A 25,289-nucleotide genomic window follows, 5' to 3' on the forward strand; every position below is an offset into this window, starting at 1 on the left:
CCACCTGGAGTAAAGGAGAATGAGGAACACCAAAGACACAAGGAAAGTATTAGCCCAAGAGACAGAAAGGGCCACATAAACCAGAGACTGCATCATCCTGAGACCAGAAGAATTAGATGGTACCCAGCTACCACCAATGACTGCCCTGACAGGGAACACAACAAGAGACCCTGGTGGAGCAGGAGAAAAGTGGGGTGCAGAACTCAAATTCTAGTAAAAAGAGCAGACTTAATGGTCTGAGACTGGAGGAACCCCAGAAAGCATGGCCCCCAGAATCTGTCAACCCAGAACTAATTCCTGAGGCCAACTCTTCAGACAAAGATTAGACTGGACTACGGGATATTAAGTGATGCTCGTGAAGAGTGTGCTCCTTAGCTCAAGTAGATACATGAGACTAAACGGGGAGCTTCTGTCCGGAGGTGAGATGAGAAGGCAGGGAGGGTTAGGAGCTGGCTGAATGGAGATGGGAAATCAGGGATGGAAGGGAGGAGTGTGCTGTCACAGTGTACGGAGAGCAATTAGGGTCACATAACAATGTATGTATAAATTTTTATATGAGAGACTAACTTGATTGTAAACTTTCACTTAAAGTACAACAATAAAAATAAAAATAAAAATAAATTGGCTAGGCCATGATTCCCAGTATTGTGTGATTGTCCACCATTTTGTCATCTGATGTGATTTTCCTACATGTTGTAAATCCAACCTCTATGATTTTAACGAGGTAGGACAGGCAGCAGTTACATTAATGAGGCAGGACTCAATCTATATGACTGGATTGTGTCTTGAGCCAATCTCTTTTGAGATATAAAACAGAGAAGCAAGCAGAGAGAAAAGAGGACCTCATAACACCAAGAAAGCAGCGCTGGGAGCAGAGCATGCTCTTTGGACCCAGGGTTCTTGTGTGGAGAAGCTCCCAAACCAAGGAAAGATTGATGACAAAGACCTTCCTCCAGAGCCAACAAAGAGAGAAAGACTTCTCCTGGAGCTGATGCCCTGAATTTGGACTTCTGGCCTACTGAACTGAGTGAATAAATTTCTGTTTGTTAAAGACATCCACCTGTGGTATTTCTGTTAGGGAATTACTGGATAACTAAGACAGCATGGAATCCAAACTTTCTGGAACCATGAAGCCTGGATGAACCCCTGAAACTACTGCCCTGAGATAATCTTTAAACCTTTAACTAAAAATATCCTCTGAAGTCTTTTTTAAACAAAAAAATAGTTTAGTTTAACTAGTAAGGAATGTCTGCCTTGAGCACTGTGTTCTTTTAAGAGGTATCTATACGGGATCAAACTGAAAACAGCAACTCAAAAGATTAGATAGGAAATGTAGGGAGCAGTGAGTTTATGTTAATGCAGGAGGAACAATTTGTAAAAGGAGAGTCAGAACAGTTGCACAACTTGAAGAATGTAATCAATCTTACTGAATTGTACATGTAAAAATTGTTGAACTGGTGTATGGTCTGATATGCACATTCTCAACAAAAATTAAACAAATTATATATATATAAAAAAGATTATATAGAACAATCCTGATGGGGGAACACAGAAGAGAATTTTAAATTCTGGTGGAATCCAGACTTTCTGGGGCCATGGAAGCTGGATGAACCCCTGAAACTATTACCCCGAGATAACCTTTAAACCTTAAACCAAAAATATTCCCTAAAATCTTCTTTACCCAAACAATAGCTGAGCTTGATTGATAACGAATGTTTGCCTTGAGCATTATGTTCTTTTAAGGAACTATCTATATGGAATCAGGTTGACAACTATCAACTCGAATGGTTAGAGGAGAAATTTAGGGGGTAGTGAGTTCATTTTAATGGAAGAGGAGAGTAAGAATGGCTGCAAAGCATGAAGAATGTGATCAGTGTCGAAGGATTGTGCATGTGGAAATTGCTGAATTGCATATGTTTTGCTATGCAGATTTTCAACAACAAAAATAAATTACTAAATAAATAAATAAAAGCAGCAGATTATCCAAATATTCTACAACATAAATATTAGGGGTTTTGCTGTTGTTCCAGTACTTTAGTCTCTTAGCGAAATTTGTCTCTAAAAATGTGTCACTGGCGTTTTTTCTCAGGAATTTTTTTTCAATGTATCTTTGTTATTATTGCTGTCATAAAACTGACTACAAGTTTCTTCAAAGCTGCATTTTGTGTTTAATAAATTCGAAATTTTTGACAACTTCAAAAAAAAGGAACAAAGGAGTGAAGGAAGGAACGGAGGAAGGAAGAAACAAGAAGAATGCTGTAAAATAATAGATTTAAAAGACATGTGAATGTCATGTGGAGTACTTGATGGATCCTGGTTCAAAAAAACTGTAAAGAGACATTTTAAGACAAGCAGGGAAACTGGAATACGGACTGGTTATTTTAAAAAATACCAAAGTATTATTAATTTTGTTACTTGAAATAACGGCATTTGTGCAACGGACCGCTGATTATATGGACTTTCTTGCTGTGGTCTTGTAACTCCCACCAAATGACTGGGTGGGAATATGCAAATAAGGTGCTTGTGGCCCACCAAGGTGACTGGACAGCTTGCTAATAATGCAAATAAGGTGCATGGAATAATCCTTATGTTTGTGGGACCATGCAAATACGGTATACGGAATCTTACAAGGGGATTTAGTCAGTTTTGTCATCCTGGTAGGCTTAAAATGAGCCATCCCACAGGCAAAGAGAAGGGACCCCACTACCACCAAGAAAGAAGAGCCAGGAGAGCATTGCATTCTTTGGACCCCAGATCCCTGCGCTGAGAGCCTCCTAGACCCAGGAGACAGAGAGCTGTAACCCTGGAGACAGCAAAAGATAGCGAGAAGCAGGAGCAGGAAAACGGCGGCAGCAGAACCAGAAGACTAGCAGGAGATGGCGCGGTGGGCTTCCCTAAGGAGGGAGAAAGCTGAATGCCTTTGGGCAGGAGGCTTGCCGGTGGAGTGGGATGCCCCCAGACACTTGTCAGTGGAGCTAGGCTTGCCAACCCACGGAGCTACAGAGCTGAGTGCCTTCAGGCCAAGGCTTACTGGCAGAGTAGGGTGCACTTATCAGTACAGCTAAAGAGCTCTGTAACGCTTGCCTGAGCAGGACAAAGGCCAAGCCAGGATCCGAGGGATGGAGACCCTGGAGAGAGGCCTGCCTGCAGGCACAGCTCAGAAGAAGCTCTTCTGATTGCAGAACTAACTGTATTCTGAGTTGTTTCTGACCCCAAGTTCTACCCTGTCATTTCCCTAATAAACCACTTAACTGTAAGTACGGTTTGTGAGTTCTGTGTGGCCAATACAATGAACTATGGAACCCAGCAGAGAAGTACAGAGTGCTGGGGGACGTACAGCTGGTGTCAGAATTCGTAAAACAAAGTTGGAGAAGGGAGGTATGTCTAACCTCCACCTTATAGCAATCAGCCTTGGGCTGCTGATCTTGATTCCCCTTATGAAGTTAGATGTGGAGGTCTGAGGCTGTTAACGTGCCATTTTTATAGCACTGTATAACCACATTATTTAGATATGCATACTGAAGTACACAAAAACGAAATGACATGTTTGGGATTTGCTTTAATATACCTGAAGGGACAGAGGAAAAGGAGTAAAATTGAGAAGTACAAAATGCTGATACTATCTGGTACAGATTTAGTCAAATAATTAAGTTTTTAGTTATAAACTCCTATTTTTAAAACTATCGGAGAAAAGGTGACAGCACTCTAAAGACAAATATTCCTTCCTGCGAATAAGTTATATGCAGTTAATAAAACACAATGCAAAAAAAATCATAATATGGGTTTTGCCCATTCTCCAAAAAAAAAAAAAAAAAGATACATTTTAAACCCATTTGAAAAGCTATCAGCAATAAATGGTAATTTTTTGTTTCTAAAAGAAGTCAGTCACAAATTACAGCATGTAAATAAGCTTTGCATTGGACATGAGAGCAGAGTGACAGAAACTGAACCTTCAAACATAAGGAAAGTTCTATCTCCAACCATGCAAAGTGCACCTCCACCTGCCGGTTTGTGGCCGACTCTTCCAAAGAAGAAAGAAAAAATGTCAGTGTGAAAGATGGGATTGCAGAAGACCTCTCTCTTACCTGTTTGGAATAAAAATTTTACTGTCAAAGGAAAAGATAACACAATTGAGAACTCAGTACATATAAGAAAAACGGAAGGAATATCAGAAAGACTTTCTTTTGATTTTTCCCCCCAAAGGAGGATTTTCTTTGAATATTTCAAGTATACAGCCATGTTCTCATAAAATAAAGGTTATATACAGAAGAACTGATGCCTCTGAATTATGGTATTGGTGAAGAATACTGAATATGCCATGGAGTGCCAGAAGGATGAACAAATCTGTCTTAAAGTACAGCCAGAATGCTCATCAGAAGTAAGGATGGCAAAACTATCTCACATACTTTGGGCATGTTATCAGGAGAGACCAGTCTAGAAAGGACATCATGCTTGGTAAAGTAGAGGGTCAGTGAAAAAGAGGAAGACCCTCAATGAGATGGACTGACACAGCAGCTGCAAAAATGGGCTCAAACGTAATGATTATGCGGATGGTGAAGGACCAGGTAGTGCTTCCTTCCATCACACACAGGGTCGCTTTGAGTTGGACGCAACTCTAGGGCACCTGACGACAACATCAGTCATTAAACGTTAGCCATATTCAAAATGAATGTCGTTTCTTAAAATTCTCAAAAGTAATGTACCTAAAAGAGGTGCTTGAGTCTCAAGCAGCACTGTCCAAAAGAAATATAATGCAAGCCAAAAATGCAATTTCCAATTTTCTAGTAGCCACATTAAAAATAGTGAAAAGAAACAGGTAAAATTACACTAATATATTTTGTTTAACCCAGTATATCTAAAACACTATAATTTCAACACGTCATCAATATTTTTTTACAGTCTTTTTCTCTGTACTAAGTCGTCAATAATCTGGTGTGTATTTTATACTATAGCACATCTAAATTTGGACTCGACACATTTCAAGTACCCAATAGCCACACGTGTACTATCGTATATCTAGTACAAGTCTAGAATTACAAAAAAGACGAAGAGAAAAATCTTGATGTAATTCAAACTACACATCTCAATGAGTAATAAGAATCTTAGGGGGTGTACTTAAGCACATAAATGAATATAAATGAGGACAAGTACTACACTATATCTCCATCACATAGATTTTTATTATTTGGCTTTTGACAGAAAGCATTATTAACAAAGATTTTAAATAACCCTTCCCAAACCACTTATTCAAGGATCCCTGGTGGGCAGTGGTTAAGTGCTCGACTGCTAAATGAAAGAGGTCAGTGGTTTGAACCCACCAGCTGCTCCACGGGAGAAAGATGTGGCAGTCTGCTTCTGTAAAGATTACAGTCTTGGAACTGTCTGGGATCAAATTGACAATAGCAACTCAAAACATTAGACAGGAACCTTAAGGGGCAGTGAGTTTATGATAATGATGAAGGAACAGCTCAGAAAAGGAGGGTAAGAATGACTGCACAACTTGAAGAACATAATCAACGTCACTAAATTGTACATGTAGAAACTGCTGAATTGGTGTATGTTTTGCTGTATATATTCTCAACACACACAATATATAAAATTTAGAAAGAAAAACTAATAAGATTGGTTACATACAGGAGGGATGAAAAAGGAACAGGGGGGAAGGAAGCAGAGGATGGAAAACGGTTGCATGGAAGGGGGTTGTTTATACCTTTTTCCATAGTTTTGCCTTTGCAGCTTACATACTCAAATAATAATAAAAAATAGCAGGGATGGGGGAAAGTCTAAAATGGAATACAAAGAAAAACAAATGAATCTAATTGTATTAAAATGTTATTCATAACCACACAGAAGGGGGAAAAGCTATATTTCAACTATAATCCTCAGAATAAAAACAAAAAGAATTGTAAACAAAACAACAACAACAAAAATATTACCATTTTGGAAACCCTATGGGGCTGTTCTACTCTGTCCTACAAGGTCAGAATCGATGGCAACAGGTAACCATTTATTCAATAACTATTATTGTTAGTTGCTGTTGAGTTGATTCAAACTCATTTAATAACGATACAATAAAAATAAGCGTTAACATTTAATAAAATGAAAAGTAAATACCTCCAATATTTTCCCTGAAGCCTTTTTCCAAGCTCTGAAATAGATTTCTGCAATGTGTACCATCAAAGATCTGTCCCCGGGGGGAAAAAAAATCAAAATATTTTTAATGCAAACTCAAAGAATCATACTTTCAATAGGTATCATTTTAGTTACTCTCCTTTTCTAGGGAAGAGAAACTCAAGTTTAGACCAGTGGTTTGAAAAGATATGCTATCTATCTCTTTTGGCAACTAGGGAAAAAAAAAGTTTCAGAAGGAAGACTGGAGTGACAAACTGCTTCCTTCCTCCTCAGTCAAAGCTTTACCAGAATCTTACTGTTTTCTGTGAAACCTTGGAACATAGTCCAGAATCAAATTTCAAAGTCAAATATTTTAAAATATAAATACATTTTTGGATTTGAAGTCCTTCTGGATTTTCCAGCTTATTGATTCCCTTACGTACAGAGAGCCGTAAAATACCAGAGCTGACTTCAGAATCATAGAAATTTTTGAAATCTATTAGTTCCAACTCAAACAGAGATCCAGAATCAAATTCCAACTTGGTACTTACACAGATGTCTGACACTGGGGACGTTAATAACCAAAGCGCACTTCAAAAGATGGTTGTGTGGATTAAATTTCAAAATGTTGACCAAGTACTTAGCATTGTATCTACTATACAGCAATCATTCGCTATGTTAGGTCTGTTGTTGTTGTTGTTAGGTGCCGTCAAGTCAGTTCCAACTCATAGTGACCCTGTGCAAAACAAAACGAAATGCCGCCTAGTCCTGTGCCATCCTTGTGCAAGCAAGCTTGTGTCATCTGCGTATTGCAGGTTGTTAATGAGTCTTCCTCCTATCTTGATACAACATTCTTCATCATATAGTCCAGCTTCTCAGATTATCTGCTCAGCATACAGACTGAATAAGTGTGGTGAAAGGCTACAACCCTGATGTACACCCTCCCTGATTTTAAACCACGCAGTATCCCATTGTTCTGTTCCAATGACTACTTCTTGGTCTATGCACAGGTACCTCATGAGTACAATTAAGTGTTTCTGGAATTCCCATTCTTCACAACGTTATCCATAATTTGTTAACATCCACACAGTCGAACGCCTTTGCATAGTCAATAAAACACAGGTAAACATCTTTCTGGTATTCTCTGCTTTCAGCCAAGATCCATCTGACATCAGCAATGATATCCCTCATTCCACGTCCTCTTCTGAATTCGGCTTGAATTTCTGGCAGTTTCCTGTCAATGTACTGCTGCAACTGCTTTTGAATGACCTTCAGCAAAATTTTACTTGTGTGTGATATTAATGATACTGTTCGATAACTTCCTCATTCGGTTGGATCACCTTTCTTTGGAATGGGTACAAATATGGATTTCTTCCAGTCAGTTGTCCAGGTAGCTGTCTTCCAAATTTCTTGGCATAGATGAGTGAGCACTTCCAGCGCTGCATCCATCTGCGGAAATATCTCAACTGATATTCCGTCAATTCCTGAAGTCTTGTTTTTTGCCAATGCCTTCAGTGTAGTTTCGACTTCCTCCTTCAGTATCATAGGTTGTTCATTATATGCTACCTCCTGAAATGGCTGAATGTCAACCAATTCTTTTTGATACAGTGGTTCTGTGTATTCCTTTTATATTAGGTATGACTACTATTATATTCAAAGAGCTGGCAGAGCTAACACGAAAACGTACATCTCTAGATTCTCATATTGTAGAGCTCCTTCTACAAAATTTAGTTCATATTAAATTGAAAAATAGATATTATACTCAAAATATTATCAGAAATACTAGTGACATGGCCTTTATAAAAATTGTTAATGAGGTTGAGTTTTAACTGGCAAAATAATATGACTATTTAAAGGACTACCACAAATTAAAATCTTAATTCAAGTGGTCATTACTGAAAAGGAATGATTTCCTAAAGAAGGAAAAAAAAAAAAAAAAAAAAAAAAACCTATCCAGTTACATAATAAATAACAGACAGTTTTTAAAGGTTCCAATACATTAAAAACTTAAAAAATCAGGTCAAACAGAATCTTACAAAACCATATTAAGATAGCAGAAAATATTAATTACCTTTAATACTTACTTTTGTAATCCCTGTAACTGGTTTTTAATGGTCCCATGGATCATTTTAATAAAGTTTATATTCCAATTGAAGAGAGAACTAAGAAATCTTCTTCCCTATACACAATAAAATAGGGTAATGTTAAAACTGCATCAAAATAAAAAGCTTCCAATAACTAAAAAACAAAACAACAATTTTTTGAATGTTTAATAACTTTTAAAAGTTGCTATTCTTAACAAAGTATAAATAAATAATAACTTGGAATATATATATTAAAGTTTAGTTGGGAGAAAACGCCTGAAGTGGCAGTCATTTTAAGATGTAAGATGATGATGGGCCGTGGGAGTCTTGCAGTTACAGAATCCAGGAGAACAGATGAAAGGCAAGAGAGCCTTCTTCCCCTTTGACTGCCAAAAACCAATTACCACTGAATTGCTTTTTCCTTGTGTAACTACAGGCATACGGAGATAAGGATATCTAGACAAATATGGTTTGTGACATTTACCATGCCATCTAGCAGTTAAATTAAATGGTCCATAAACATTTCATTTTACTGTCATGACTGTCTATATAATTAAAAATTTAAAAATGCTTGAAGCCATAGCATTTTATGGTTAGAATGAAATTAGATATCAGTTCATTTCACCTTTTATAAATAAGAAAACTGAGGACCTGTATAGTTAAGAAGCTAATTTTATTGCTTGCTAAGCTAGAATTTTCAAAAACCTATAGTCAACAAGTTAGATAGGGATTATACTTATAATTTATAATATTTACATTTATATCATATGTGCATGCTATAATATTACACATATGAAAATTTTGAATATAATTATTTATACTCTATAGAGTATATAAAATACATCTACCAAGAATGATCCTAACACTCTTGACTCTATATTGTACCCACTACACAGTCTCTGGATTTCTGCAGAAATGCCAACACACTTTGACACAAATGGCAGGTTAACTATGCTTGGAACAGGCAAGTGGGAAAAATAATGGTACTTACTGAAAGCAATTTGCCAGAAGAGTACAAGATGTCTATGGTTTACCTAGAATGACAGGAGCCTGACCTGATCAAATGAGTGTTTCCTAAGTTTAGCTGGATTGAATTCAAAGGAGTACATCAAACAAACAAAAAAAAAGGGGGCGGGGGGAGTTTTAATACACACACACATTTATATTTATGTCTACATTATATACTTACACACAAGAGCAATTTGCCAACTGCTTATATATAAATCAATATAAATAAAGTTTATTCGTCTGAATACAATATTAACTTCTTCACTCTCTCTAAATTTCTAACAATTCTGAAAATACTTAGGGCACAGGCCATGCATTCAGCATCTTTTCCAATATTGACAAGGTTGATGCTTATTACAGTCACAGCAATATTTCCCTAGTGCTTATTATATGTCAGGCACTGTGCTAAAGGTTTTACAGGTACTACCTCAATTGTTCCTCACAGGAATACTGTGAAATAGCAATTGTCATTCCTATTTTACAGAAAAGAAAATTGAGGTTTAAAAAGGATAAGTAGTCTGTCCAAGGTTACCCATCTACTGAGTGAATGAATAGGGATTTGAACACAACCTTTCTGACCCCAGAACCGAAAGTCTTAAACATATATGGCCTTTTAACCTAGCTGGCTACAGGCTGTATAGTGGGTAATGGAAAAATTATATAAATATAATAGTTCTTTATAGCTAAGCTGACTTTTTCTTTAAAACAATGAACACAGTACAAACAGCAACCACATGAACTTAAGAAAAACATCTATTAAAAAGCAGCTCTAAAAGAGACCAAAAGAAAGCTGATTTACCTCTTCTTTCTTGATGTAATTAACACTTATGAAGCACTCAAGTAGAATATCTTTGATTTCTCTACTTTCCTCCAAATCATAATCAAAGCAATATAAAGCTTGGTGAATACGCCAAAGCCGACATATGTCAGCACCCTAGGAATGACATAAAAAAGAAAAATGTTATACTAGAGTGTTTTTCTTTATAAACGGTAAAGTCACATTTCAAGTTAAATATAAGAATATTTTATATCACAGATAATCATAATTCTAGGTTATTTATGAAAGAACAGGATAGTAAAAAGTAAACAGATTTTAAAATTTGCAAAATGTCACATAGCTCTAGAGAACAATTTTAAAAACATGGGCAAAAGCAACCACAAATATTGATAGAGAGCACTACTCAACAGAACTTTCTGTGAGGATGAAAATGCTCTGTATCTATACTGTCCAGTACAGTAGCCACTAGCCACGTTTGCCTATTGAGCTACTGAAATGTGACTAGTGTGACTGATGAAATGAATTTAGTTTTTTGTCTTATTTTTTTAACTTTCAATTAAAATTAAATTTAAATAGCCACACATGGCTAGGGGCTACTGTACTGAACAGCACAGGTTTCCAATGTTAGGAAAACATTAAAAATAAAATCGTGATTCAAAAACAAAATTGAAAGGAAAACGGATTTTTAAAAGACAAATCAATGCTGGTATGAGGATAAATGTTGACACAAAATAGGTTTGTCAATCATTCCCATGGCCAGTGGGAAAAATCAGACAACCAGCTGAAGATGCAGTCAAAAAAGGTGTTTTTTTTCCTTATAAAACTTACTGCTTCTTGGAGAGGGTATAGTGAAACAGACTCTCAAACACTGCTGATAAAAACATAAACTGGTATAAAGGTTTCTAGAAAGCTATTGGTAATATGCATCAAGCTCCTTCAAGTGCACACCCATTGACCTAGTAATTTCATTTCTAGGAATCTATCACAACGAAGTAGAGAAAAGAAGGTGAAAAAGGTCAGAAAGAAACACCCTAAATATCCCTAAAATAACAACGATCATCTTTGATGGTGGGATTATAAATGACTTATTTTTCTCTATAAAAACAAAACCAAACCCTTTGCCATTGAGCTGATTCTGACTTATAGAGACCCTATATTGCAGTCCTGGTGGCACAGTGGTTAAGAGCTCGGCTGCTAAGCAAAAAGTCAGCAGTCTGAATCCACCAGCCACTCCCTCCTTGGAAACCCTATGGGGCAGTCCCACTCTGTCTACAGGGTCGCTATGAGTCAGATTTTCCTCTATAGTTTTCTTCATTTTCCCAATTACCTGAAAAGGATGTAAGTATCTCTTTGTATTAATGAGGGGAAAATATTGTTTCTTCTTGATTTCTGATTTGTATACCAAAGATTACAGTACAAAACAGCCCAAGTTACATCCAACTTTCAAATATGCTAAAAATAACTCAATCCTTAAATACTGTGGCAGTGGGGAAGCCATGAAAGTGCATCCCTCAGATCTTCCAGACAACCTGCCGCAGGGACATTGCTGTTTGGCTGCCCCGCTGCTACCCCTTTGGTTCCACCACCACTTTCAGAGCCAGGCCACCCAGTGGCTAATCACGGCAGAAGTACTTGTTGTTAGGAGAAGCAGACTTGGTTCCCACTCATAGTGACCCTATGGACAACTGAACAGAATGGAACACTGCCCAGTCCTGTGCCATCCTCACAATCATTGCTGTTTCAGCACACTCTTGCAGCCATTGTATCAATCCATGTCATCGAGGGTCTTCCTCTTTTTTGCTGAACCTCTACCTTACCAAGCACAACGTCCTTCAGGGACTGGTCCCTCCTAATAACGTGTCCAAAATACGTGAGATGAAGTCTTGCCATCCTCGCTTCTACGGAGCACTCTGGCTGTACTTCTTCCAAGACAGATATGTTCATTCTTCTGGCAGTCCACGGTATATTCAATATTCTTTGTCAACAACATAATTCAAAGGCATCAATTCTTCTGTCTTCCTTATTCACTGTCCAGCTTTCGTGTGCATATGAGGCAACTGAAAATACCATGGCTTGGATTAGTCACACCTTAACCCTCAGGATGACATCTTTGCTTTTCAATACTTTAAAGAGGTCTTTTGCAGCAGATTTGCCCAATACAATACTTCGTTTGATTTCCTGACTGCTGCTTCCATGGATGTTGATTGTGGATCCAAGTAAAATGAAATCTGTGACAACTTCAATCTTTTCTCCATTTATCATGATGTTGCTTGTTGGCCCAGTTGTGAGGATTTCTGTTTTCTTTATGTGGAGGTGTAATCCGTACTGAAGGCTGTAGTCTTTGATCTTCATCAGAAGTGCTTCAAGTCCTCTTCACTTTCAGCAAGCAAAGTTATGTCATCTGCATATTGCAGGCTGTTAATAAGTCTTCCTCCAATCCTAATGTCACGATCTTCTTCATATAGTCCAGCTTCTCAGATTTGCGCAGCATACAGACTAAACAAGTGTGGCGAAAGGCTACAACCCTGACACACACCTTTCCTGATTTTAAACCATGCAGCATCCCCTTGTTCTGTTCAAAGGACTGCCCCGTGGTCTATGTACAGGTTCTGTATGAGCACAATTTAGTGTTCTGGAATTCCCATTCTTTGCAATGTTATCCATAATTTGTTAGGATCCAGAGTTGAATGCCTTCGCATAGTCAATAAAACACAGGTAAACATCTTTCTGGTATTCTCTGCTTTCAGCCAAGATCCATCTGACATCAGCAATGATTCCCTCGTTCCACATCCTCTTCTGAATCCAGTCTGAATCTCCAGCAGTTCCCTATCCATGTACTGCTGCAGCTGCTTCTGAATGATCAGCAAAGTTTTACTTTCATGTGGTATTAATAATATTGTTCAATAATTTTTTCATTCTGTTCTATCACTTTTCTTTGGAATGGGCATAAATATAAATATGGATCTCTTCTAGTCTGTTGGCCAGGTAGCGGTCTTCCAAATGGCATAGATGAGTGAGTGCTTCCAGCACTGCATTCACATGTTGAAAACATCTTAATTGGTATTTCGTTTAGTCCTGAAGCCTTGTTTTTCGCCTATGCCTTCAGTGCAGCTTGTACTACTTTCTTCAATATCATTGGTTCTTAATCATATGCTACCTCCTGAAACGGCTGAACGTTGACCAATTCTTTTTGGTACAGTGACTCTGTATATTCCTTCCATCTTCTTTTGATGATTCCTGCATCGTTCAATATTTTCCCCAAAGAATCTTTCAACGTTGGAACTCGAGGCTTGAATTTTTTCTTCAGTTTTTAGCTTGAGAAATGCCAAGCATGTTCTTCCCTTTTGGTTTTCTAACTAGCTTTTTGCACATTTCATTATAATACCTTGTCTTCTCAAGCCACCCTCTGAAACTTGTTCAGCTCTTTTACTTCATCATTTCTTCATTTGCTTTAGCTATTCTGCGTTCGTGATCTGTTTCAGAGTCTCTTCTGGCATCCATTTTGGTTCTTCCTTTCTTTCCTGTCTTTTTAATGACCTTTTGCTTTCTTCATATATGATGTCCTTGATTTCATCCCTCAACTCGTCTGGTCTTCTGTCATTAGTGCTCAGTGTGTCAAATACATTCTTGAGATGGTCTCTAAATTCAGACGGAGTATAATCAAGGTCATATTTTGGCTCTTGTGGACATGTTTTAATTTCCTCAGCTTCAACTTGAACTTGTATATGAGCAATTGATGGTCCATTCCACAGTCGGCCCCTGACCTTGTTCTGACTGATGATATTGCACTTCTTCATGGTTTCTTTCCACAGATATAGTCCATTTGATTCCTGCATATTCTATCTGGTGAGGTCCACGTGTATAGTCACCAATTATGTTGTTGAAAAAAGGTATTTCCAGTGAATAGGTCATTGGTCTTGCAAAATTCTATCATGTGATCTCCAGTGTCATTTCTATCACCAAAGCCATATCCTCCAACTACTGATCCTCCTCCTTTGTTTCCAACTTTGGCATTCCAATCTCCGGTAATTATCGATGCATCTTGATTGCATGTTTGATCAATTTCAGACAGCAAAAGTTGGTAGAAATCTTCGATTTCTTCATTTTGGCCTTAGTGGTTAGTACGTAAATTTGAATGACAGTCATATTAACTGGTCTTCCTTGTAGGTGTATGGATATTATCCTATAAGTGACAGTGTTGTACTTCAGGATAGATCCTGAAATGTTCTTTTTGGCAGTGAATGCAACGCTGTTTCTCTTTAATCTGTCATTCCTGCATAGGATATCATTTGATTGTCCAAATCCAAATGGCCAATACCAGTCCATTTCAGATCTGATGGCATGGTGGTTAAAGCGCTGTTCAAACTCACTGGCCACTTCATGGGAGAAACGCCTAGGATATCTATCTTCAAGCATTCCATTTTATTTTTGACAACTTCCAACTCTTCTAGATTCATACTTCATACATTCCACATTAGAATTATTAATGGATGTTTGCAGCTGTTTCTTCTCATTTTAAATCATCTCACCTCAGCAAATGAAGGTCCCGAGAGCTTCACTCCATCTATGTCATTAAGGTTGACTCTATTTTGAGAAGGCAGCTATTCCCCAGTCATGTTTTGAGTGACTTCCAATCTGAGAGGCTCATCTTCCAGAGCTATATCAGCCAATGTCACTGCTATTCATTAGGTTTTCACTTGCTAATTTTTTTAGAAGTAGATTCCCAGGTCCTTCTTCCCAGTCTGTCTTAATCTGGAAGCTCCACTGAAAACTGTCCACCATGGGTGACCCTGCTGGTACTGGAAATAGCGGTGACATAGCTTCCAGCATCACAGCAACATGCAAACCACCACAGTGAGACAAACTGATAGACGAGCGGTGGGCGGAAGTACTACTGCCAGTCTATTCTTGCCCAATGCAGGACTCCCTCTGATAGTCAATTTTGGCTTGGAAGATTCTCCCATAGCCCAGCATAAACTTTCTTAGAACTGTGCTATAGTTTGAGACAATTCCAACCCAATCCTCCTTCCTTCCCCTCTCTTTTCATAGGTGTCAGACCTGAATCATGATCTTAAGGCCTTTCCTGTCAACTCTTGCTCCCTCCCCTTCATCCTCTACCAGCCTTGCACATCCAGACATATTTTGTTGTCTGCCTCATAAAGGACCCGCACTGATAAAAATAGATACTGCTAGTTGCCTATCCAAAATCTCATCCCCATTTCCTTACTAAAAAAATCCCCTATTTTTTAAGATTGGCAATATAACCCATTAAAAACTCCATGTTCTAGCCTCTCTCCATTTTCCAGCAGATAGAGGTGGCTATGTGGCACAGTTCTGGCTACTGGTTATGAACTGAGAATTTCTGAGGTTTGGCCCTTTCTTTCCTCTGATTTTTTTTTTTCCTCCCTGTCTGGGATTCAAACAAGAAGTTGAAGGTGGAACAGCCATCTTGCAATCATAAAGTGAAAAGAATGAAGACAAAAAACCCCACACACTAAGGGTGATAGAAGAAAAAGACTGGGTTGCTGATTACAACATGGAACCATTGCACCAACCTTAACTGCCTACCTCTGAACTTTTCATAGTTCAAAAAAAACAAAAAAAACCCTAATTGACAAAGCCACTGTAGTCAGGTCTCTGTTACTCATAGTCAAACAATTCCTAACTGATATAAATACATGTACTTTGTAAGTAAAGTATATTAAAAAAATAAGCATACTGTTTTAGTCTCAAGACTCTTCCTTAATAACATGATAAAAGCAGTCTTTCCCATATCTTCTTTGGCAGATAGGCCTTTCTCCCACCAAGTAACACACAAATCCTGAACGGAACTCCGTAGTTTTTGTTCAGATTCAGGTAATGCATATAAAACACCTAGAACAGAGTATAGTAATTTTTCAGACAGTAAAGCAAATTTTTGTTAGTTCAGATTTAATAGTTTACAATGTTATGATTTTGCATATTAAAGTTTAGCAGTGGTTAAGAGCTCAGGCTGCTAACCAAAAGGCTGACAGTTCAGATTCACCAGTCTTTCCTTAGAAATCCTATGGGGCAGTTCTACTCTGTCCTACAGTGTCGCTATGAATCAGAACCCCCTCGATGACAACGGGTAAAGCAATTAGTTTGTATTTAACTTGTTAAAGATTTGAATACATTATTCATAGAACACAAATGATGTTAATTAAAAAAACATTTTACTACTGTAACAAAACAGACCCAATAGAACAGAGAATTTTAGAACTGGAAGATTCAGAGATCATATTGTCCAAACCCCTAATTTTAGAGAGGCAGAAACTGAGGCCATCAAAATTTAAGTATAATGTCCAAAGTAACACTGTTAACATCAGAGCCAAATCAGGTCTACTGATCAACCATCCTAAAATGCGTTGGCCTCAAATTTTTGGCTAATAGATGAAGAACAGTAAAAGCAACTATTAGTGTAAAAAACTGCAGTGTTTTGATTAACAGGGAAGTTCAAGAATTAAACTAATAATGTGCTCATAATTATAATCTATAGATACCTGAATTCCATGATTATACCTATACAATGTAAAATTCCTGAATTAACTAGGAAGTTGGTAGCAACTACAAATGCTACCAGTAATCATTTTAAAATCAAAGAGTTACTTGGATACTGTATAATCAAACTGGTAGTAACAGTCACAAAGCATTTGAGAGCTATTTTTTATACTGATTAGGGGTAACTTTTTAATAATATATTTCAATGCAAGAATTCAAAATAAAACAACATAGTAAACAGATATATAAATCCAAGTGATGCTGAGAATGAAAAGCTTGTAGAACCTGTCCACATAAAACGTATTTATGTTGTGAGGGATAAGGGCACTGCACTTGTAGAGTTTTCTTAAAAATCATTACTTGAAATAAAATTACTTTTATATCTGAAAAACTTTTATATAAATTTTTATAATTAGATTTTCTCAGTATTTCAGACTAATGCTCCTCCTAAATAACAACACAGTTTTACAGTTTAATTAGAACTTGAAAAGTATCATAATTTAAATTTTAGCATAGTAGTATTCCCCCAGGAGTCAACAATTATTCCTCAGATCATGTTCATAAAATATTTAAAGAATAAAGTTAAATTGAAACCATCTGGCAGTAATCATAAACTGAGAAATTTATATAAGGGTATTTCTCCTTTAACAAGCTCTTGATCATGAGTCTAGTAAGTCAAATAAGACATTCCTGAAAATCCCACAAACAGCAGTTAGTTGCTCAGTAATGCATATCTTCCTCATCTGAAACATTTAAATGCAATTTAAATTAAACTAATTATTCAGGATAACCCATAAAGAATATCCACATGCTCCTTTTCTAGCTGAAATGAAGGAGCTTTATTACAAAGTTATGCTTCAATACCAATTCTCCCTCTACATTAAACAAAACTCCTGAAAACAAGCATCTTTTCCAAAGTATCATTTAGATGGCCTACTTTTAAAAATGCCACATTATAACAAAGGCAACTTACCATTTAATATGGCAGCACATTCTAGTAAGGCTTCATAGTTCTCATTTTCATTTATTACAGATACACAAGTAATAATCACAGATGTAACTGCATGAATTATTTCTATGTTTTTCTTCTATAAATTTAAAAAAAAAAAAATCAAAGCACCAGTGAATTAAAATCACCAACTTAAACAGAATTTAAAAAAAAATTTAAGAGTTAATAAATTTCTAAAAATCAAGCCAAGCTTCTAGCTTATTCTAAAAAGTGAATTAAAGTTGAATACATATAAGGTAGTGTCCTAAAAGAATAGTAACATTGAGCAGAGTACGAAAATTAAAAGGTAGGATTGTAAAGTAGGTGAAACTACAAATTTAATTTCTAAAATTCTTGTCTAATTTCAAAGTTTTGCTAAAGTCCCATCTTAACTTAAAATTCAATTATACACACTAACAATTATTATTTAACAAAGAAAACGGAGAAAATTATATTTTTTAAAGACCAATACTACCATTTTTGAATCATGTTCTATTTCCATGTCATCTTCACACTTGATTTCTACCATCTGCCACCCATCCACTGGGCTTTCTAACAACACATCTGTTAATAAATTCTTGAGCCTTTGCCATAGTTCTTCTTTCTGTTTCCTTGATAATTCATCCAATAACTCATTTAGATTGAAAGGGTCAGAGGCATCTTTCTGTAAAATAAACAACAAGTGTTACATTTCAACACAAATTCAGCAACAATTGTGAGGATTGCGCAGGACTGGGCAATGTTGATACATAAGGTTCCTATGAGTCGGAGCTGACTCGATGGTACCTAACAACAATCCTTTTTATAACATTGAAAAGAAAAATTTTTAAGGGCTAACTTAGTTACGTGTTCAAAACTTTGGCTGCAGTTTTCAAAATCCATACATAAAAGGGGAAAAGTGTAGTAATTATCAGAAGGAAAGTAGTAAACTCCTCCTCCTCTATATGTTCTTCCCTAGTATTCTAATCATTAAAAATTTCATCCACTTAGCAAAACTTTCTCTAAAATCAATCCAATGTCCACCGTCTCCAGACCTATAATTAGCTTACAACATTATGCTAGAGTTAAAGAATAATGATAATAACAATAACGTAACTATGAAGACAGATCTCATTTTAAGTTTATGGTCTCCAACTCCAACTGGGCCCTCAACACCAGCCTTCTAGTCTTCTCTAGACATCATTCTTTCTCATTAGCCAGTAAGACTACTTCAAATCTTTGCAACAATCCTCAAAACCCATGAGCCAACAACCACTTCCTCTCACTTATAGAAGATGACCTCACCTACTCTTTGACAAAACAAATAGAAGCCATTATCAAAAGGGCAGAGAAGCTAGCTTAAACGGGCCCCCTGTGGCCAAATCTGGGACAAGGTGAGCACCAAAATAGTGACAGTAATGGATTATAACTCACTGGAAAAAAAAAAGAACCAATGAGTCCAACTGATAATTACTAAATAAATAACAAGGGAAATCTCTTGCAGTAGAATGCCAACAAATAAATACAGAAGGAATACTGGGTTAGGAAAATCGCAATTTTATAGCTATGATAGTAATTGATTCAGGCAAGAGTCATTAATGGATGCTAAAGCTAATGGATAAAAGTTTGATGAGGAACAGGATATTTACACAGTCTCAAAGTATTTCCCCGAAGATTACTTATTAACTACAAAAGGGAAAATAACAGCTTTACAGAAGCTAAAGCTGTCGGACACCCACCCTAATCAAATGATCAAAATTAACATCACCAACAATGGGACAAACTGACACGTGCTTCCTGCTTCCTGACATGGCTTCACTGAGAAGGAGATAACAGTGCTTATGTAGTGACAAAATGCATAAACTGAATCTAATCAGGAGATCAACAAACAAATACAAATTGAAGGATATGTCAAAAATAACTGACCAGCACTCCTCAAAATTGTCAGTGTCATGACAAATAAAGTACAGTTGAGAAACTCTTCCAGATTAAAGAAAACTAACAAGATACACTAAATGTAATGTGATACTGGATTGGATGCTGGGTTGAAAAAAAAATATTGCTATTAAGGGCATTATCAGGGCAATGGTAGAAATCTGAATATGGACTGCAGATTATAGTATTATATCAATGTTAAATTTCCTGATTTGAGAATTTTAGGATAGAGGCAAGTACTCTCAAATGATTCAAAAAATAATAAAGAATGATAAGAAAATCTGACAAACGGTAACAATTAGTAACTCTGAGTGTAGAATATTCAGAATTTCTTTGTACTCTTCTTGAAACTTTTCTGTAGGTTTGAAATTATTTCAAAAGTTACCCCTCCAAAAAAGAAAATAGAAGCCATTGAATAACAATTCCCTTAACACCCTGCCATCAAACTGGATAGCCCCCATCTTTCCTTCCTACCCTCCTGCTTAATTTTGGAAGTATTCAATCTTTTAAGTACACAGCCATCTGTGCTCCATTCTCGGGGCATTTAAACTCACCATTATGTCCCCTTCTCTTTACTGTCGACTTTATCTTCTAATGACTCTTCCCACCAGCATTTAATTATATTCAAGCATCCACCTTCTGGGAAACACTGCTGCCATAGTGGTTAAGAGTTACGGCTGCTAACCAAAAGGTCAGCAGTTCGAATCCACCAGGCACTCCTTGGAAACTCTGTGGGGCAGTTCTATTCTGTCCTACAGAGTCGCTATGAGTTGGGATCAACTCGAAGGCAACAGGTTTGGTTTTTGGTTATCTCCCTTCTTAAACAACTTTAATCCCTCTCCTCCCCTCCAGCTACTACCATTACTCTACTCTTTCTTAAAGCCTATCGATCTTATGAAGTTAAGAGTTCCACCCCTACAACTCCACTGCAACTGCTCTTGCCAAGGTCAATGGTATCCAATAGCCCTTACCATGTTTTAGCCCTTACCATGCTTGACCTCTCAGCATCATCGGGCACTACTGAACACTCCCTGTACTTGTGACATCACCCTTTCCTAGTTTACCTCCTATCTCTCTGGGCACTCCAGAGAATAGCACCCAAAGCCCTTATCATAGCCTGCAAGGCCCGTTATGACCCTTGGCTACCTCTCCAATCATAACTCCTGCCACTCCTCCTTTCTCGCTCATGAAGTCCATGCTCCCACCTCAGGTCTTTTCCTTTCCCATTCCTTCTGTTTAGAATTCTCTCCCCTCAAATCTCATATGGCTCATACTCATATCCTCTTTTCTTTCCAGTAGATGATCAAATATCACCTTCTCGGAGACTTTCTCTAACCACCCCAATTAAAATAGTAGGCACCTCCCATCACACCTATCCTTTTACCCTGCCTTTTTATTTTACATATTTATCTATTTGTTTCTCTTTCTCCACCACTATAATATAAATTCCACTGAGGTATAAACTTTGCTTTGTATACCACCCTATCTCCAGTCCCCAGAACAGTGCTTAGTATATAAGAGAAGGCACTTAAGAAGTATTTGTCAAATGATTTGAATTCTCCTCAGTCCTGTCTCCTCCTATTCCTCTCTCACTGATTCTCAAAGCATTATGTACGGCCTAACGGTGCAGTCAGTTCTGTCTTATAACGCTTCTTTTAAAATACACAGTTGTCCCCAACACATTGATATATTAGGAAACAATCTGAGCAAAGGTGAATTTCCCATTTGATTAGCGAGGTTTCATCCACAAGAAACACTGACTGCAGAAAACTGCACCCGGCTGAACACAGCCCCACAGGCTTACACTAACACACACACACACACACCTCAAACATCTACCAACATGTGTTCTGAGCCACATCCATCCACATTTGGTGTGACAACATTCCATCCACTTGATTTCAGAGAACCTGCCTTCCACCACTTCACAATACCTCCAAAGCTGCAATCTTCCACTGGTCACCCGGGCCATACCCTGCCCTCTCTTATTTTCCCCTTTCCTCTTAGCCCAGTTTGTATTTTTCTTCTCTGTTCTCTTTCTGTCTTTTCTCTCTCACTCTTTTTCTATTTCTCTTTTGCTCTCTTTCTCTCATGCACCGGTTTGGCACGTGGGCCGGTGGGAGCACGGGAGCACGGAAGCCCACTTCCACAAGCGAGCTTTAGGTCTTTTTCAAGGTAAACTATCATATTTATTGTATTATTAAGTATTTCCTAGAGTTTTAACGTATATAAAACTGTGCTAGGAAATCGACTAAATGGCACCTAACAACATCTTTTTATAATGTGTCACTGGCAAAATGTTTGAGCGTTGTGCCCCAACGCCATTTGCTCCATAAGCCCTGTGGCTTTTATTGCCCACTTTGCATAGCATAGTGATTTTCAGGAATGCACGGGTTGTGTTACAGCAGAACTGACTGTATTTGGTGAGGTACATCTAACAGATCTCAAACTGATTTAAAATAAAAGTCTTTTCTTTAGTTCTTATCTGGTTGAACCATGTGAAATTGCCATTATTCAACTGTCCTGACCTACAAAATGGCATTTCATACAGTTCAATTCAGTATAACCAAGTGAATATATTTTCATTTTTATGTTTAACTAAGGGCTATATGGTGACTTTAGGTACTAAGGTGAGTTATTAAATGTTAATAAAACTTGCTATTTATAAACCAAAATTTAACACCTTATTAGTATGAAAACTAAGTATTCCACAAAGATGTCTATTGCCAAGCAACATTATAAAGTGTCTACTACACAAAACAGGAAGAGTTTGGATTAAGGCACTTTTGAACTAAGGATATTGTCATCAGTATATAGTACCAGCGCTACCTGGAGTTGACTGTACTACCTAAATGTTGCTATTTTTGCCTTTCATTTTAAATTAATATTAATTTAGCATAACCATCCATTTTGCTTGCTCTAATTTTAGTTAACTTTATAACATATAGTTTGCAAGAACAGTCTTTTAAACTTTAAAACATGTATGTGTTGCAGTTCTAATATGAAACATCTATACTTCTGACACAGCAGACATAATATCTAAATAATTTGTTCTTATACACTATTCTTTGGTGATGTATTGCCTATGAATTTGTGCTGGTTATTTTTAAGTTTATAATATACCATTTTATAATATGAAATGTTATAAGCTCATTTCTCTCTTATCAAGAAAAATAATTTCATGTATGTGCTAGCAACAAATTTATTATGTGGTTCCGTCTCTACTTTTTTTTTCCCCCCAATCACTAATTCAATTTTCACTGCATGAACAAAACAAGTGACGTAGCTGGGCTAGGGGGGTCTTGTGCCCCAAAGGTAAAAATATTTTAGAGTCAGTGCCTTAGATGTTGCGGTTCCTCAGAGTTCCGTTCTATGCCCTTTTTCATACTTCATATACTATATCAATGATCCCATGCATTCCCATGACTTTAGCTTCCACCTGTACACTGATGACCTGAATTTCTATCTCCAGCCCAGATTTCTTTCCTCACCTTCAAATAATCCTATCCAACTGCCTATTGGTCTTCTTCGCTTGGATGTCCCACCAGCAGTCATTTAACACAGCCATACTTGAACCCATCTTCTCCTTCCAAGCTGACCCTCTTCCTACGTTCATTATCGCACTGCCAAGTCAGAAACCTAAGGATCTTTGACCATTTCTCTCACTCCCCCCACATTCAATCAATGAACGAGTGCTATCATTTCACCACCTAAGAGTTCTCAAATGCATCTACATCTTTCAATTTCTACTTCCTAAACCATCGTTATTAACAACATAGCCTCTTGTTTTGAACTCCTTCAATCTATTCTTCACATGCAGTCAGAGGCATATTTCTAAAATGCAAATCATATTTTTCTCTCTTTATCACCTTTTTGTCTATTTTTCTCTCCCTGTTTTGTTCTCTTCCTTTCTCACACACAGGTTACTCCCTGCTTAAAGTTCTTTGATGTCACCTTCATTTCTCTCAGGACAAAGTCTAAACACGTTTAAATGGTAAAGAAAGCCTGACATAATCTAGCTCCTTCATCCAGTCATATCTCTTGCCCTTCCTCACCTTGCATTTCTACACTCTAGTCCTACTGAACTGCTTCAAGTTCTTCAAATACAAGGTATTTTTATCTAGCCTTTAGAGTTATCCCCTTTGACTAGAATAATCCTTCTCCACTTCCCTCCTACTGGGTAGCTTCTATTTATCTTTTAGATCTTAGCTTCTGGATCATTTCACTGGATGGAAAGCATTCTATGACTGGATTTGCCACTCCTCCTATTACCCTCTGTACCTTCTTCCATCTTGGTGCTTATTGCACAGTATTTATAACTGCCTGTTTACTTACCTGAATCCAGCACAACACTGTAAGTAACTTAAAAGCAAAAAAGCATCAGTCTTCCTCACTATGACTAGCACATAGCAAGAGATCAATAAATATTTGTCAAGTAAATAAAATCACATTGCATTAAATCACTTAGCACCCTTACAACTTCTCTCTTAAAAGAAAGTAGAAAACACAATTTCTACTTGTGTTAAGTAGTTGCCCATCAGCAGGTCTATTAGATTATAAAGAGTTTTTTGTTTTGTTTTTGAAAATAAAGAACATCGGTCCTTATGATTCACATAAATTATGATATAATTTATTTGGGGCCATAATATGGTGGCACACTGGTTACGTGCTCGGCTGCTAACTGAAAGGTTGATGTTTCGAACCTCCCCGTCTGCTCCAATGGGAGAAAGACCTGGTGATCTGTTTCCATAGAAAACCCTAAGGGCAGTTCTACTCTGTCACATGGGGTCACTATGAGGCAAAACCCAACTCAACAGCACCTAACAACGACGATTTTTAAAACATATTTTATATTAACATAAAACTTACATGAAGTTGAACAAATTGCAAAAAGTCTTCAACAAACTCCTTAGACACCGCTTGTACAAATGTTTCACGTTTTTCCATGGCAGATGAAACTGATTTTCACATGTCATTTATTTTATAACCCTAGTGGAAAACACAATCAGACTGTAACTTGCATTTATAAATATCTTTTCCTACAAAGTTTAATTTGGCATTAACAACCAAAAACTGTAAAAAAATTTCTGCACCACCTATAGTAGACAGTTTCTAAAAATATTCTGACATAGAAAAGTTCTAAGTTACATAATTTTTTACTAAGGATATTAACCCATTGCCGTCAAGTCGATTTCCACTCATAGCAACCCTACAGGACAGAGCAGAACTGCCCCATAGGATTTCCAAAGAGTGGCTGGTGGATTCAAACTGCCAACCTTTTGGGTAGCAGCTGAGCTCTTAACCACTGCACCACTAGGACTCCACCAAGGACATTATCAACATAATATTATGTTATTATCAATTACTAGTGAAGTTTCCAACTAAGGTCAGAGAAATCCAAATGGCCCTCTCAGGCTCACTTTCTATTCCTTTTTGATGCCTTAGCAAGATGCTCAGGTGGATCTGAGTTAGCTTAACAAAAGAAAAGGCCTCTAAGAACCCAGCTGCCAAACTCTGAAGACTCCCTTTTCAAAGGATCATTCCTCACAAGAAAACCTCACTATTACAGTTACCTTGTTACTCAAAATGTGATTGGAGGACAGCAGCATTGGTGTCACCTGGGAGCCTGCCTTAGGATGCCCAACCCAAGCACCCTCCTTCCACACCTGTGGCATAATGAGAACTCAGGGGATTGTGTTCACTCTATTTTCCTGCTGTGTTTCTCCCAAAAAATCCTAGTTTACATTCACACTGCCTGGTGCTAGTGATGTCAATGCCTTCCTTGAAAAACATCAACCCAAAGATGAATAGCAAAATCATGGAACACAGTTGCTTTAAAATAAATACGTAAAAATAAAAAACCTCCTGCATCATTATGAATAGATGG

General features: G+C 37.3%; 1 protein-coding gene across 3 annotated transcripts in view; it reads right to left on the reverse strand.

Moving 5' to 3' along the window:
* NCAPG2 (non-SMC condensin II complex subunit G2) overlaps positions 1-25,289 on the reverse strand; it is a 122,077-nt gene that overhangs the window by 94,959 nt on the left and 1,829 nt on the right. For all 3 annotated transcript variants that reach the window (XM_023727982.1, XM_023727983.1, XM_004372764.2), the window contains exons 2-8: positions 24,272-24,391; positions 17,964-18,152; positions 17,474-17,588; positions 15,701-15,855; positions 10,003-10,137; positions 8,196-8,290; positions 6,115-6,184 (exon numbers count right to left, since the gene is read on the reverse strand). In XM_023727982.1, coding sequence (XP_023583750.1) covers positions 6,115-6,184; positions 8,196-8,290; positions 10,003-10,137; positions 15,701-15,855; positions 17,474-17,588; positions 17,964-18,152; positions 24,272-24,349 — 837 coding nt within the window. In that variant the 5' untranslated portion in view covers positions 24,350-24,391. The remainder of the gene's footprint in view (positions 1-6,114; positions 6,185-8,195; positions 8,291-10,002; positions 10,138-15,700; positions 15,856-17,473; positions 17,589-17,963; positions 18,153-24,271; positions 24,392-25,289) is intronic.

This window comes from Trichechus manatus, unplaced genomic scaffold (genome assembly GCF_000243295.1).
Source record: "Trichechus manatus latirostris isolate Lorelei unplaced genomic scaffold, TriManLat1.0 scaffold00020, whole genome shotgun sequence".
NCBI classification, from domain to species: domain Eukaryota; kingdom Metazoa; phylum Chordata; class Mammalia; order Sirenia; family Trichechidae; genus Trichechus; species Trichechus manatus.